The 12,522-nt window shown below is 42.1% G+C and overlaps 1 protein-coding gene and 1 long non-coding RNA gene across 4 annotated transcripts in view; one reads left to right on the top strand and one right to left on the bottom strand.

The window, feature by feature from the left end:
* The first annotated feature begins 496 nt into the window (after positions 1-496).
* On the top strand, positions 497-5,947 carry LOC148648058 (uncharacterized). Its single transcript, XR_015926811.1, has 2 exons — positions 497-685; positions 5,224-5,947. It is a non-coding gene; the product is annotated as an uncharacterized LOC148648058 (long non-coding RNA).
* An 844-nt stretch (positions 5,948-6,791) lies between these two features.
* Positions 6,792-12,522, bottom strand: part of hnf4a (hepatocyte nuclear factor 4, alpha) — a 46,915-nt gene continuing 41,184 nt past the window's right edge. For all 3 annotated transcript variants that reach the window (XM_088608319.1, XM_088608320.1, XM_088608317.1), the window contains exons 8-10: positions 11,718-11,954; positions 9,358-9,480; positions 6,792-8,641 (exon numbers count right to left, since the gene is read on the bottom strand). In XM_088608319.1, the coding sequence (XP_088464445.1) occupies positions 8,499-8,641; positions 9,358-9,480; positions 11,718-11,954 (503 nt within the window). In that variant the 3' untranslated portion in view covers positions 6,792-8,498. The remainder of the gene's footprint in view (positions 8,642-9,357; positions 9,481-11,717; positions 11,955-12,522) is intronic.

The following is a 12,522-nucleotide window of genomic DNA, read 5'->3' on the forward strand; positions in this document are numbered from 1 at the left end:
TTCTGTCGAAATAGCTCTGTAACTTTCGTTTACTAGATAAACTAAAGCTGACGTGTATGTATTACTGCGATCGCGAGTCTCATGGGAAGCTGTAATTATAAAACTTCGTCGCTAGGAGGCGCAGCGAGGTTTTGGAATCAACACAGGTGCTGTATAATGCATTTGCAAGACATCAACGCCATTACATCAAATAGATCATTACACTTCTAATAATCGCTGGGCCTCGGCCATCGCTGCGTGTTAACCAGCGTCTGATACATTGAACAGTTTTATATACAGTAATCAGAGCCTTAATATACTGCATTTAGTGTCATACATACATTTGCAACGTGATGTTAATGTTCTATGTAAATTGCGAGTAATATTCTTTATTGAACTCTTGTTTGAATTAATTTTGAAAAAATGGGCAGCAACACCTTTTCCAATGCTTTTCACAGTTAGCTCTGAGTGAGAAATATTTTATCACTAACTCCACCCTTATGTAACACATACGGCCTCCATTGCTTGCGAGAGCTGGCTTACCAGCGCGGTGACGTCACCGCCCTTCCCTGTGGATAGCAGAGACCGCAGCCACTGGGCTGAGGGGAGATTTCCCTTTGGCTCAAGAGGCTGGGTCCCTGTTGAGTGATGTCGGAGGCCTGGGTCTGAGGCCCTGATGGTGGGGGGCTGACCTGAGGTGGCAGTGGTGAGTGTTACACTTAAATATGCAGAGTGGTGTTATTCATCCATACATTTTATCCAGTTCAGGGCTGCAGAGGAGTCAGAGTCTATCCTGGCAAGGAATGGGCACAAGGCACACACAGCCTGGATGGGACCTCAGACAGGGAACACAGAAACACAAACATACATATTCACACCAGGGCCAATTTCCCTAAAAGCCATTTAACCAAGCAGTGTATCTTTGGACTCAAGCAGGGCTGCTTGAGGAAACCCTCCTGAACTCAGGAAGAACATATAGAGTCCATGCTGACAGCACCCAAGGAACTGAACCCAGGGCTGTGCTGTCATCCATGTTTCCTAAACGCCAATGAAGGCCAGGCGGTTCAGGGACCTTCATTGGTACAGTATTTAGGAAACATGGACACTGACCCCCTCAGCAAGAGTTTTATGGTTCAGGTTTGGGACTCTAGCACGTTTTTTAACTGCAATGTCGAAATGAGAGGTTACTATTATTAATTCATGTACTGAAAGCAATGTGTACAGCGGACCACTAGCAAGACTCAGGGGTATAACAGCAGTCTGCCACCAGGGACATGAACTCACAAACTTTTGACTACCACCGCTGGTGGTCCTGAAGTAACAGCAGTCGATAGTTTCCCCCCCAGTCGCCGTCTTTATGTAGAGAAAATCATTTCTGAGACAACTAGGATAATATTATACTAACGGGAGTAGTTTTATGTTTATAATCACATTTATAACTATAACGTTTGCTGTAGTTTCTTTACACATTTATGAATGCATCAATGAATATCAAATTCAAGAGCAACAGTTTTTATCAGTCAGGCCTGAACACAACATAGGTATCATTCTCAGGTTTCAATGCTCATATACTTTGCTATGCAAAAGACATTTATTTAACCCAACGATTCTTCATGCAGTTGCGTTAACAGGAGGCTTTTCCATTTTGTTTTATCTTTACTTTTAATAATAATTGTGTTTTCTGGTACAAAAAGTGGCTAAAGCAGGAACTATATCTCTGCTGTATATATCCAGCACTACAATGACACTACTGAACCACAGTGTGGAAGGTATTCGAGTAATTGCTGGGATCTGTTAATTCTGCCTTTGACGAAGGCTATAGTAAGACCGAATAAAAGTGATTGGCTTTAACAGCTGCAGCAACTAATTTCCTTCTACAAGGTGTTAAGGATAAAAGTAATCACATCTAATGGGATGGCTAACCCTCAATGTGTGAAACTAGCTTTTGTCACATGAGGAAGTACAGGACAAACACTCCCAAACAGATCATAAAACTAGACAAACATTCAAAGTGTGAAGAAACTTCTTTCTGAGCTTGTGTACTGTATATAAGAGCTGGGAAATCCTTGTAGTTTGTCTGTTCTGTGGGGCAGACCCAGCGGACATTACTGTCCTTATTGAGCTCAATAAACCAGTGGCCTTTTACTGTAGGTTTTAGCGTCGTGAGGGCGACAAATTATTTTAATGAGGAGAAACTCCTGACAAGGAATTAATCATATTCAATTAGTAAATAAGATTTATTGGTTACTACAGCACTTCGTGCTGTTCCCCACTTCATAGGCTGTTCATGTATAGGTTACATTCAGTGACATTTTTGACATTTCTGAACAAAAGATTGCTAAATGTCAACCTTATTGCCTTTTCACCCAAATTAAACTGTATTCATAAAACACAAGGTTGTTACAATATGAGAAAACACTATTGGAGATTAAATTGATGGTGTTCCTAATCATAACATATATTCTATTCCCTGATTGTGTCTGAAACACCTCAGGCTTTTGTACAGCAGCAATTTCAGAAAAGAAGGAAAGCATTTGCAAAAAATATCAAACCTCAGTGATCTATTATATTTTTTATAATTAGAGAGTTTAAAGTAATCTGATGGCCTGCTATCGGTATCTGTAAATCAGGAATAGAGTTCAAAGTATTGGAATATAGCCCAGCTTCAAGGAATCATCCATCTACAAAGCTCAGTCAATGAGGTTCATACAGCATGTGCTGTATTTTGGAATCTGTTCTAAAAACATTTTGTGATTTTGTTTACTTAACTTGTTTAAAAGTTTATTAAAACAAATAGTAAAAAAAACACATCCTCAAATGCAGTAAATGTCAAGACTTTGGTGCTTGCTCCTACTGTACCAGACTTTTAATTATTTTATGGCATGTTTTATCAGCCTAAATTGTACACCCTAGCATTAAAAAAATTCCTGACAAAGCAGTGCCACGTAGTCTTCTAAACTTTTATGATCCTCTTTTTACTCAGCCATTCTTTTATAGTCTGATCCGAGCTTGGAATTTAAGACAGTGTGTTAATTCGTCGTGCTTGAGGGTTCCTGTACTTCACATTCAAATGTTTAAGACACTGGCGTACAGATCCATTACAAAGAGTCAGATTTAACAGAACATCCCGATGACAGTAAAAACATACTGTACTACCAAACCTTACTACGCTTAACCACGAGGTGTAAAAGGAATTAAAAGGCAAGCCATGCATATCTGTTTTTTTTGCCATTTGTCCCAGTTTTTATTACAGAGTGCACTTCTTTTTCAAAGGTCTTGGAACTATGCAAAGTAAAGTTGGCTTGTGCCTAGAAATGGAAAAAAAAACATAATGGAAGTATATACAGTATGGTTATAAATCAAGGAAGAGGCTGATCTTCGTTAACTGCTAAAGATCCCAACAAGTCTTGGATGATCAAGACTACATATTGTACTTTCAGAAACATAGGTTTCCCTCCACAGCATGTTGTTCTTCTCCTTACGAAGGAATAAAGGAGAGAATTTGGCAAGGATGGAATTCGGTACTCCCATCACATTTTCATATTTCCTCCTGAAGTCTTTTGTTCCTAGAAGATAATTGTCACAATCTGCCCTGAGAAAAAAGGGACTGAACATATTGGGGTCAATCCTTCTACAAACATATGATGTCGCAAAAGTCTTGGAGCCCCCTTTCTCCCTGTGTCACTGTGTATCCCCTTGACCTCTAACCCTCACGCCATTGGGATTTGTAAAGAATACAACAGAATAATACAAAATCAAAATGGTTTCTTACAGTCCCAGGGGGGTAAAGACATTGGGATGTCTGTTATTCTAAGCCCTAACATAGGACATTGTATGAGACTTCGGATAAGACTAGACTGCTCTAGAGCTCAGAGGCAGAATGTAAAACTTGCAGGGCTTTTGTCAGATAACAAAGGTGGAGCTCTAAAAGTATTTGAAATATTTACCAGTATCCCATGGCTGTCTGTATAACCCAGCTGTGCTCACACTAAATGGTAAATGCTTGCAGACACTGAAATGCTTTAACATAGTGATCATTGCTGGGAGTCTTGAAATCTGGTTTTCCTGAACCCTTCCTAAGAAACTCCAGGAATTTAATTCACATGCAGAGCCAAGAAAGGAAATAGAATGTCAGTATTTTTATCTTCCATTAACTTTCCAACTTCAAGGTCAGGACACGTGAAAATGAATGGAAGAGGACTCAATGGATAACCTGTTCTGGAGAATAGCCATTTGTGTGCAATACATATATACTGCATATATAAACAACTTATAATATTAACCATAAGTGAACAAAGAAATGTGATTTGAGCAAGAAAAGAGCTGACTGTTGTTTGAAAATCCAGCTTTTCAGTAACTCTTCTGTACAAGCCCTGATCATACAGAAAAGTAACCTTTAACAGCAGTTTTCTGATGCCTGATCCCTGGTCAGAGACCTTTCTGGTACTACACAATTTGGAAAAAGTCTATCTAAAAGAAAAGGCAAAAACAGAAGTTCCAGGTGAGATCTGTTAATGTTGTCTTCCTTAGTCTGCTGTGTCTTTTGTGAAAGCTGTTCATTTTAAACCTTCAGAATGTTGGCTTTATACAAATGCCACCATTTTTTTAAAACCTATTATTGATTAAACAGATTTTTTTGACACTCCACAAAATATAGCACACCAAAGTACCTGGGATACTATGAACCTAAAGAGGGGCCTATGTTCTGCTAGCAAAGTGTGTTAAGCTCTTTAACACCACATTGTCCCAACTACCTTTGGAGCACCTTCCACTGCTGTAAATGTAAAACATCCAAACAACAACAGGTCAAGTGCGAAATCAAAATCTCATCACATCTGGGGACACTTAATGGCAGTACCAACCTATGCAACTCATTAGGGGATCAAGGGGTTTAAAGGGAAAAACATAGATCTTGTGTGTTTCAGCAGTTTTATTATACTGCTAACAGATTAATTTAGTTTACGTTTTAAGGTGGAGTTTGAAAATTTACGATCTCCAGCCAGCCTTCCAGTTTTAAGGAATAACACTGGCAAGTATCCGTTCATCTTTAAACAGTACAGGGCCACATGGGAGCTGGAATCTATCCCAGAAAGCAACAGGTACAAGCAAGGATACACCCTGGACAGGACATCAGTCCATTGCAGGGCACACACAAACACATACTCACACGTACAGTACTCACCAGGGCCAGTTTTTCCAGAAGTTCCAGTTTTTTCCAATCAATGTGTCTTTGGATTTTTGGAGGAACCTGGAGCACCCAGAGGAAATCCACATGAACATCAGAGGACATGCATGCCAGCCATATTACCCTGCAACTTACCACTGGCAGCCCACTGAAGCTCAGCAGGTGTGAGTCTGGTCAGTACCTGGATGGGAGACCTCCTGGGAAAAACTAAGGTTGCTGCTGGAAGAGGTGTTAGTGGGGCCAGCAGGGGGCACTCACCCGGCAGTCCATGTGGGTCCTAATGCCCCAGTATAGTGATGGGGACACTATACTGTAAAAAAGGCACCATCCTTCGTATGCGATGTAAAACTGAGGTCCTGACTCTCTGTGATCATAAGAAATCCCAGGGCGTTTCTTAAAAAGAGTAGGGGTGTTACCCCAGGGTCCTGGCCAAATTTCCCATTGGCCTTTACCAATCATGGCCTGTTAATAATCCCCATCTCTGAACTGGCTTCATCACTCTGTTCTCCTCCCCACTGAGAGCTGGTGTGTGGTGAGCGTACTTGTGCATCATCCAGGTGGGGCTACACACTGGTGGTGGTGGAGGGGATCCCCATTAGCTATAAAGTGCTTTGAGTGAAGTGTCCAGAAAAGCACTACATAGGGGTAAAATCCTGACTCCTTGCAGTTAGCACCCCAGGTCAAGAACTGAACCCAGGGCTCGAGCTCTGCAAAGCAGCAACGCTAACCAGCCTGTGAGTGCCATGTCAGCAAAAATAAAACGGTGCATAAGATAAAGGATAAGAGGTATTTTCTGATTTTCTTTTTAAGCAAATGGTGCACAGTCTGCTACATACTGCTTTGTTGGGGTTAATTGTGCTTCTTGGGGTTAAACTGCTTACAGAATATCTTAGACTTTGCTGGACACCCAATATTGACACAGCAAACAGTGGTTGCACAAAACTCTGTGGAGAAGATAAGGGGCTGAAGCCTCCAAAAGCACACGAACATCTGCCATCATGGAGGACTCAGGCCAGGTGGACATTTCGGCACGGTTATATTCCCGTTTCTGAACACACTGTTCCGAGTCTCCGAAATCCTTCCTTTGCACTTGGCTACCACCTCCAAACACTTGCCAGAAATGAATAAAACATGTCCATCTTCTAAAACTGGGGAATTGAGAATCCTTATGTTAATTTCCTTAAAGTTCTTGAATGTTCCTAAAACGTAATGTCAGCTTACACACACACCAGCTTGGAATGCACTGCCATAAGTATTGAGTTTTTACTTTTTTTTGGGTGGGTGGAATATACTTGTTTTGTTCAGTGGGACACCAGCAAAACAATGAAATAGATAGCCAAAAGCATCAGGGAGTGTGTGTCTCAGCCCCTTCATTGCAAATTCACACTTTTCCCATCTGGGAGACGCCTCTGTGCTCCCAGGTGTAAAACCAACAGGCTCAGGAAATCTTTCATTCAAAAGCAACTACTTTGTCTCTCGTTTCTTTTCTCCTGTAACACTACTGTATTCTCTTCGCTATTGGAGATGCGTATTTGTCATTGTGTTGTGTTTGACTGTGCCGTAAAATATAATTCCCCAAGGGGACAATACAGCTTGAATTGAAATAAAAACCAGAGGCAGAGGCAAATAAAAAACAAATTGACATTTAATTCATTGGAAGTTAAAACACCACCACTCCTCCCTGTGAAGGCAGTGCTCTGTTTCCGTCTAAGGCACTTTCCATTAACAATACAGCAAATACAAAAGATGCAGAAAGTAAAGCACTCTACGTACAAACACAGAATTGTCAATTACACATTTAAATGTCCATCCTTTACATAACTACAAGCAGGAATTAATGCTTTTGATTTAATTTTGGAGGAACAATGATTACCCTGATATCAATTAATGACATTCTCTAGGACTGTAGAGAGGATAGATTTTCTGTGAAACATCTACATATCCCCTATTCCAAATGGATAATAGTTGTTGTCCTAGCTCCACCTCTCTCAGTATTCTGTGTTCTGTTAGTGTTAGTTGCATTGGAAGTCACATGGCGTATGTCAGAACAGGGACTGAATCTTCAAGGTTTCGTTACTGGTATAATATTCCTGGCAGTTACAGCTCTGGGCCAAATGAAAGAGTGTAATGTGAGCAACAGATGCAGGTTATTTTTCAGAATCCCAACAGATGCTGGTTTAGGTATTCACCAAAGTGATTCAAAAACAGGAACTTCAACTCACAACAAAAACAGCTACTCTTCCAAGCTGAAATATTTCTTTTTGTGTGCGTCTGCCAGAACCCAAAAGAAAACAACATCCTTAATACAACAATGAAAGTAAACAGCACCGGAAAAAAAATAAAACAAAACAAATTAGGCAATTCTCCAACAGTAGAATATAATACAATGTATTTGTCTATGGTAAATATGTATTATTTACCAAACTGATGTTTAAAAGAAAAGTATTTGTTTAAAAACAACGAATTGCAAAGGTGCAAATCTCTTTTCTCAGAATTCACATTTTGTCTCACAACAGACAAACAGCTTATGGAAAATGAAATAAAGAAGCATTTTGGATGTTTAGTCAATTAAACCATTAACTCCTTTAAATTAAAGGTTCAAACAAGGTTATGATGTCCATCACACACATCTGCAGTAACATTGGTTTAGTATGAAGACGCATTAGTTCAAACTCATCTCACGACTGCGGGAAGAATAAACAAACGTCTGAATTGGCCTAAAGAGTATTACCACATTCACCGTAGAAATGTACGGCACCAATTGTATACTATACTGTATTCAAGAGAGCAGGTTTGTAGCCAAGGTAAACTTGCCTAGTTGTATGACATTCAGTTCTATGTTTTACTCCTGAGTTTATATTTAGCAAACAGTTACCGACTAAGTAAATAAAACTGAAAAGTTTAAACCTACAAAGAGCTCTTTGCCCTACACCCCTTCCATTTTAACTTCCACCTGCGTTCAGCTGAATCTTGCCCAGACCAGTAGCAAGCAAAACATTTTTTTTTTTAAAAAACTCGCAGCTGTTGTCTCCTTAATTCCTACATGTACACTCGGAGGTTTGCGATGATTTGGGCGTTTAGTAAAAGAAAAAAAAAAATCTAATGGACTTCCAAGTCTGGCCTTTGTAGCTGTTAACATCTTACATACTACCTTTGCAGAACAAACACATAAATACTCTTTTATTTTCTCACCCCAAGCTCTGTACAATATATATCTATGCCATAAATTATTTATACAGCTTTCTGCTGTGCCTCCGTTAGAAAAAAAGGTTTGCTATTCATTTCATGAATGGGGAGCTGTCCCATTCCCCCTCCCCCCTTCACTCTCTGCTCATCAGATCGCCTCTTGCTTGGTTATGGTGGGCTGAGGAATGGAGGTGGGCTGTTTGGATACGGTGGCTATGACCCCCTGGGCCAGTTTGTACTGATCCGAGCTGGACCCAGCAGGTGGAGAAGGAAGTGGAGTTTCTGGAGTAGCTACAGGGAGAAGGCAAGAAAGAGGCAGGTTAGAGTACGCAGAAGGAAATGCTAATTTCCGAATGGGAAACTGCACTACAATGGGTTCCCTGAAATCTCAGTGGCATTACCTACTGTGCCCACTACGCCTCCATGCCCCTTGGTATAAACCTCATTGTTTTGCACGAGCCTCCATGTCAAGTCCCAATCTATTCAAAAAGCCCACAAAACTGGGTCCATAACATATTACAGATTCACATACAGTACATTACCATCCAAGCACTTACAGTGGCTAGAATGGTCGCTGATACTTTACAGATCTGCAAGAGCAAAAGATCTGTAAAGTCCAAAGATAACTTTAAATGCAGTCCGTCTCGCGTTGTTTTCCTACCGATTTCTGGCATCGTCCAGCCGCTATGAATTCGCATTCATCTCGACTCAAAAAACATTGCAAAGTCATCTGACTGAAATGCGCAACCCACATTTGGCCACTAGTTCGATTTCAAAAGGCTCTGCCCAAGGTTAAGAACAGCAGCATTTTGGCTTTGACAAAATAAGCCCAGTGAATCTTCCCAAAGCAGAAAGACGGTCAGTATTTCAGGACTCCATCAGCACTCCATGCTCGTGTTCATATTGAGCGAATCCGTATCTGTAAGCAGATCTGTTTTTAAGGAAAGTTACAGGTGCCCAGAAGATCTCCCCCCTCCCCCCATGTTAGGCTTGCTGGAGGCACTTACAGATCTGGCCGTTGTGAATGGGAGTTGGCATGTTGCTGGCCACAATGACATTGTTGCTGAGGTGCTCTTGGACCAGGTGGGGATGCAATGTGTGGGGTGCGTGAGGCGCCTCGTTTGCAGAACCTGAGGTCAAAGGAACACCAGCTTTAAAATCAGCAGATGATTACCTAGACCAGCAAACCGTAGCTGGAGACGAGCAACTGCACGTACTTCAGTCATCACATTGACATGTACTTTGTGAAACACAATGGTAAAAAAAAAATGGTTTTGCTTTATACACTTTCTTTCTAGCGGAAGGGTACAGTGAATTACACAATCATCGTGTAATAATGTTTGTCACGTTAATCAATATTGTGCATCAGCCACTGCCCATAGATTGAAAACAAGACACTGTGCCCGCATAACGAAATAGAAGCCTTTAGCAGCAACATTCAATATGCCCTTTTAACAGCTTTGCAGTCACAACTTATGTCATCGGCTTATGTTTTATGTCTTCTCATTTTTTTGGTTCATTGGGAAAAACATGGAAGTATTTTTAAGAAGTGAAATACTTTTTGCCAAAAAAGTCTGACATTTTCAGACTTATCACACCATTCCTAGACTGTACATGAAGGTCTGAATTCAGTAGATGTTCTAGAAAATGCTCATTTACCATTAGACTTATTTATTTATCCCAATTTAAATCAGCAGTTTCCTCTTTATATAATAATGGGTATATCTGGGTTCTGGTTGGAGTACTAGAAGATTTTTAAATATTGATATTGAATGTCATTATATTATCTTCGGATATAACAGACAGAGTGTTTGTCTCATCTAGAGGTTTTGCCAGAGTGGCACAGTCAAGTTTATTAGGTTTAATCACAGATTGCAGTTTATCCCGGAGAGATCAGTGCAGTTACGTTAGATAGGCGCACAAGAAGTGTGCATGAATCATACATTGCACGTGACACTCTCAAGCACACACTACTGTTATCACGGGGTCTGAGATATGGCAACCCCTAGAATGAACTAGGTGAAGGCCACTGCAAAGGTGTTTAGACTGTTCTCAAATCCCTCTGAACAGCACTGGCTTTCAGTGGGTTGGATCAAGGCTTTGACCTGACGTTAAAAAAGCCTGACCTGCCAAAGCACTCAGCCAGTGAACTCTTTCATTTGTTTAAGCCCATTCATTAACCGGACGCCCTCTGCTTCTAGGGCGGCTCACAGTGTAAAGCAGGCCCAGCCTGTGGCCTTCTCCATACAAGCACATGGACACACTGATGTTTAGAGACGGGCCTCAGACTTCTGCTGAGACCACAATTCATTTCTGTTTGCTCTCACAAACGAAGAACTACTTTGAGATGTTATCTTGATGAAGCGGCTCTCAGCCCTCCATTCAAAATCCCAGTTTCTCATCTCTTCACGAAGAGAAAATAAGATAGTTTCCCCACTACAGAGCTTGAACAGCACACTGAAACAGGCAGTGATTTCTCATGCTGAATCATCACTGATGGGTTGTGTCCGACGATGGCGGTTGTACTTTGTGCAGCTCATCTGTTTGGAAGATGAGCTGCACGAAGAAACCTGTGCAGGGGAGCCCCAGTGCAACGGCTCTCCCACTCCCTCGACCTCAGAAGCCTGGGTTCAGCAGTACGAGTAGTCCTCATGACTGGAGACTTCCTTGGTTGCAGAGGATGGCCATGATGCCTTTCTGTGCCTTGTCAAGCCCTTCACTTTCCACAGAGCATTGCAACAGTATAGTGTCCCATCACTATAATGGGGCATTAGGACCCACACAGACCGCAGGGTGAGCACCCCCTGCTGGCCCCACTAGCACCCCCTCCAGCAGCAACCTTAGTTTTTCCCAGGAGGTCTCCCCTCCAGGTACTGACCTGGCTCACATCTGCTGAGCTTCAGTGGGTTGCCAGTTGTGAGCTGCAGGGCGATATGGCTGCTTGAATCACCACTATATCCTGTTGTATACCCTGTGAGAGGTCAGACGTGTGTAACAGGAATCTCTGAGCCCACTACAGGATGATGCAATCCCCTAGAAAAACTGGATCGTGTTTAAGAAGACCCACAGAAGAGCTCTCTGCTGCCTGGGGAGGCACTGTGAGGCTTGGATCCAGGGGGGCTCCAAACTCTGGGAGAGGCAGAGCTGCACATGTTCTATGCATCCTGGGAACCATTCGTTCTCTACCCATTCTACTTCCTGTGAGCTAGGAAGGGATTTGATGCCAAGCATAGGGCAGAAACAGCACGCCACAAGCCTGCAAGTATCCCCCCTGCAGCAGGGGCTGGTGTTGCTCAGTGCTTCAAGTGTCCCCAGTCACACGAGTGTTGCCCCACCGACTCCCCCCAGGCCCCGAGCACTCGCCTACCTCCCAGCAGCATCTCCTGCAGCAGGTTGTCTATCTTGGCCATCCCGAAGAGCTTGACGAACTGGATCTGCTCGATCATCTGCCAGGTGATGCTCTGCAGGGTGGGCAGCAGCAGGAGCAGCTCGCCGAACCGGCCGCGCGAGTCGTACTGCCGGTCGTTGATGTAGTCCTCCAGGCTGACCTGCACCTGGTAGCGCATGCGCTTGATCTTGCTGGGGTCGCTCAGGCCTTTGGCATCTGGGACAAGGAGAAGCCTGGCTCAGACTTGGGTCCAGACCCAGGAGCATCCTCTCCAAGATACACACATCATCCCAGGGTTTATTTTCAATGTTTCAATGCAATCTTAAACCCTCCAACGTTTACAGAAACAGAGAGCTCAATGTGAAATAATCTTAGCGCTTTCTTTATGCGTTTGAAATTAAAATCAAGGATCCCACTTGCAAGTGCCTGTGGTACTGCGAGAGACGTGAAAGATGGGGGTTCTTTTGTTCTGTCTCATGCTTGTAAGTTTATACTGTAGGCAAGTGGAAGAGTTTTATGTGAAAAATATGGATCCCCTTTCACTACACAGTCAGTCTGTAAGCAGATATCTCACGTTGTCTTAAATTAGCTGAAGTGCTGATTTCAAAGTGAAATCTTCTTTGACTTTTGGTTTAAAATGTTAACAACTTTCTTCTATACTTATAGTATGTCAGCATTGTCTCTTGAGCCAAAGGGTTTAAACCAATCCTGCTTCTGTAGAGTCCCTATTCAATGTTTTACAGGTAACATTTACAATTTTTAAAGAGTTATACTAAAGTCCAAT

Source organism: Lepisosteus platostomus, chromosome 15, assembly GCF_059453375.1.
Source record: "Lepisosteus platostomus isolate fLepPlt1 chromosome 15, fLepPlt1.hap1, whole genome shotgun sequence".
Classification (NCBI taxonomy): Eukaryota; Metazoa; Chordata; class Actinopteri; order Semionotiformes; family Lepisosteidae; genus Lepisosteus; species Lepisosteus platostomus.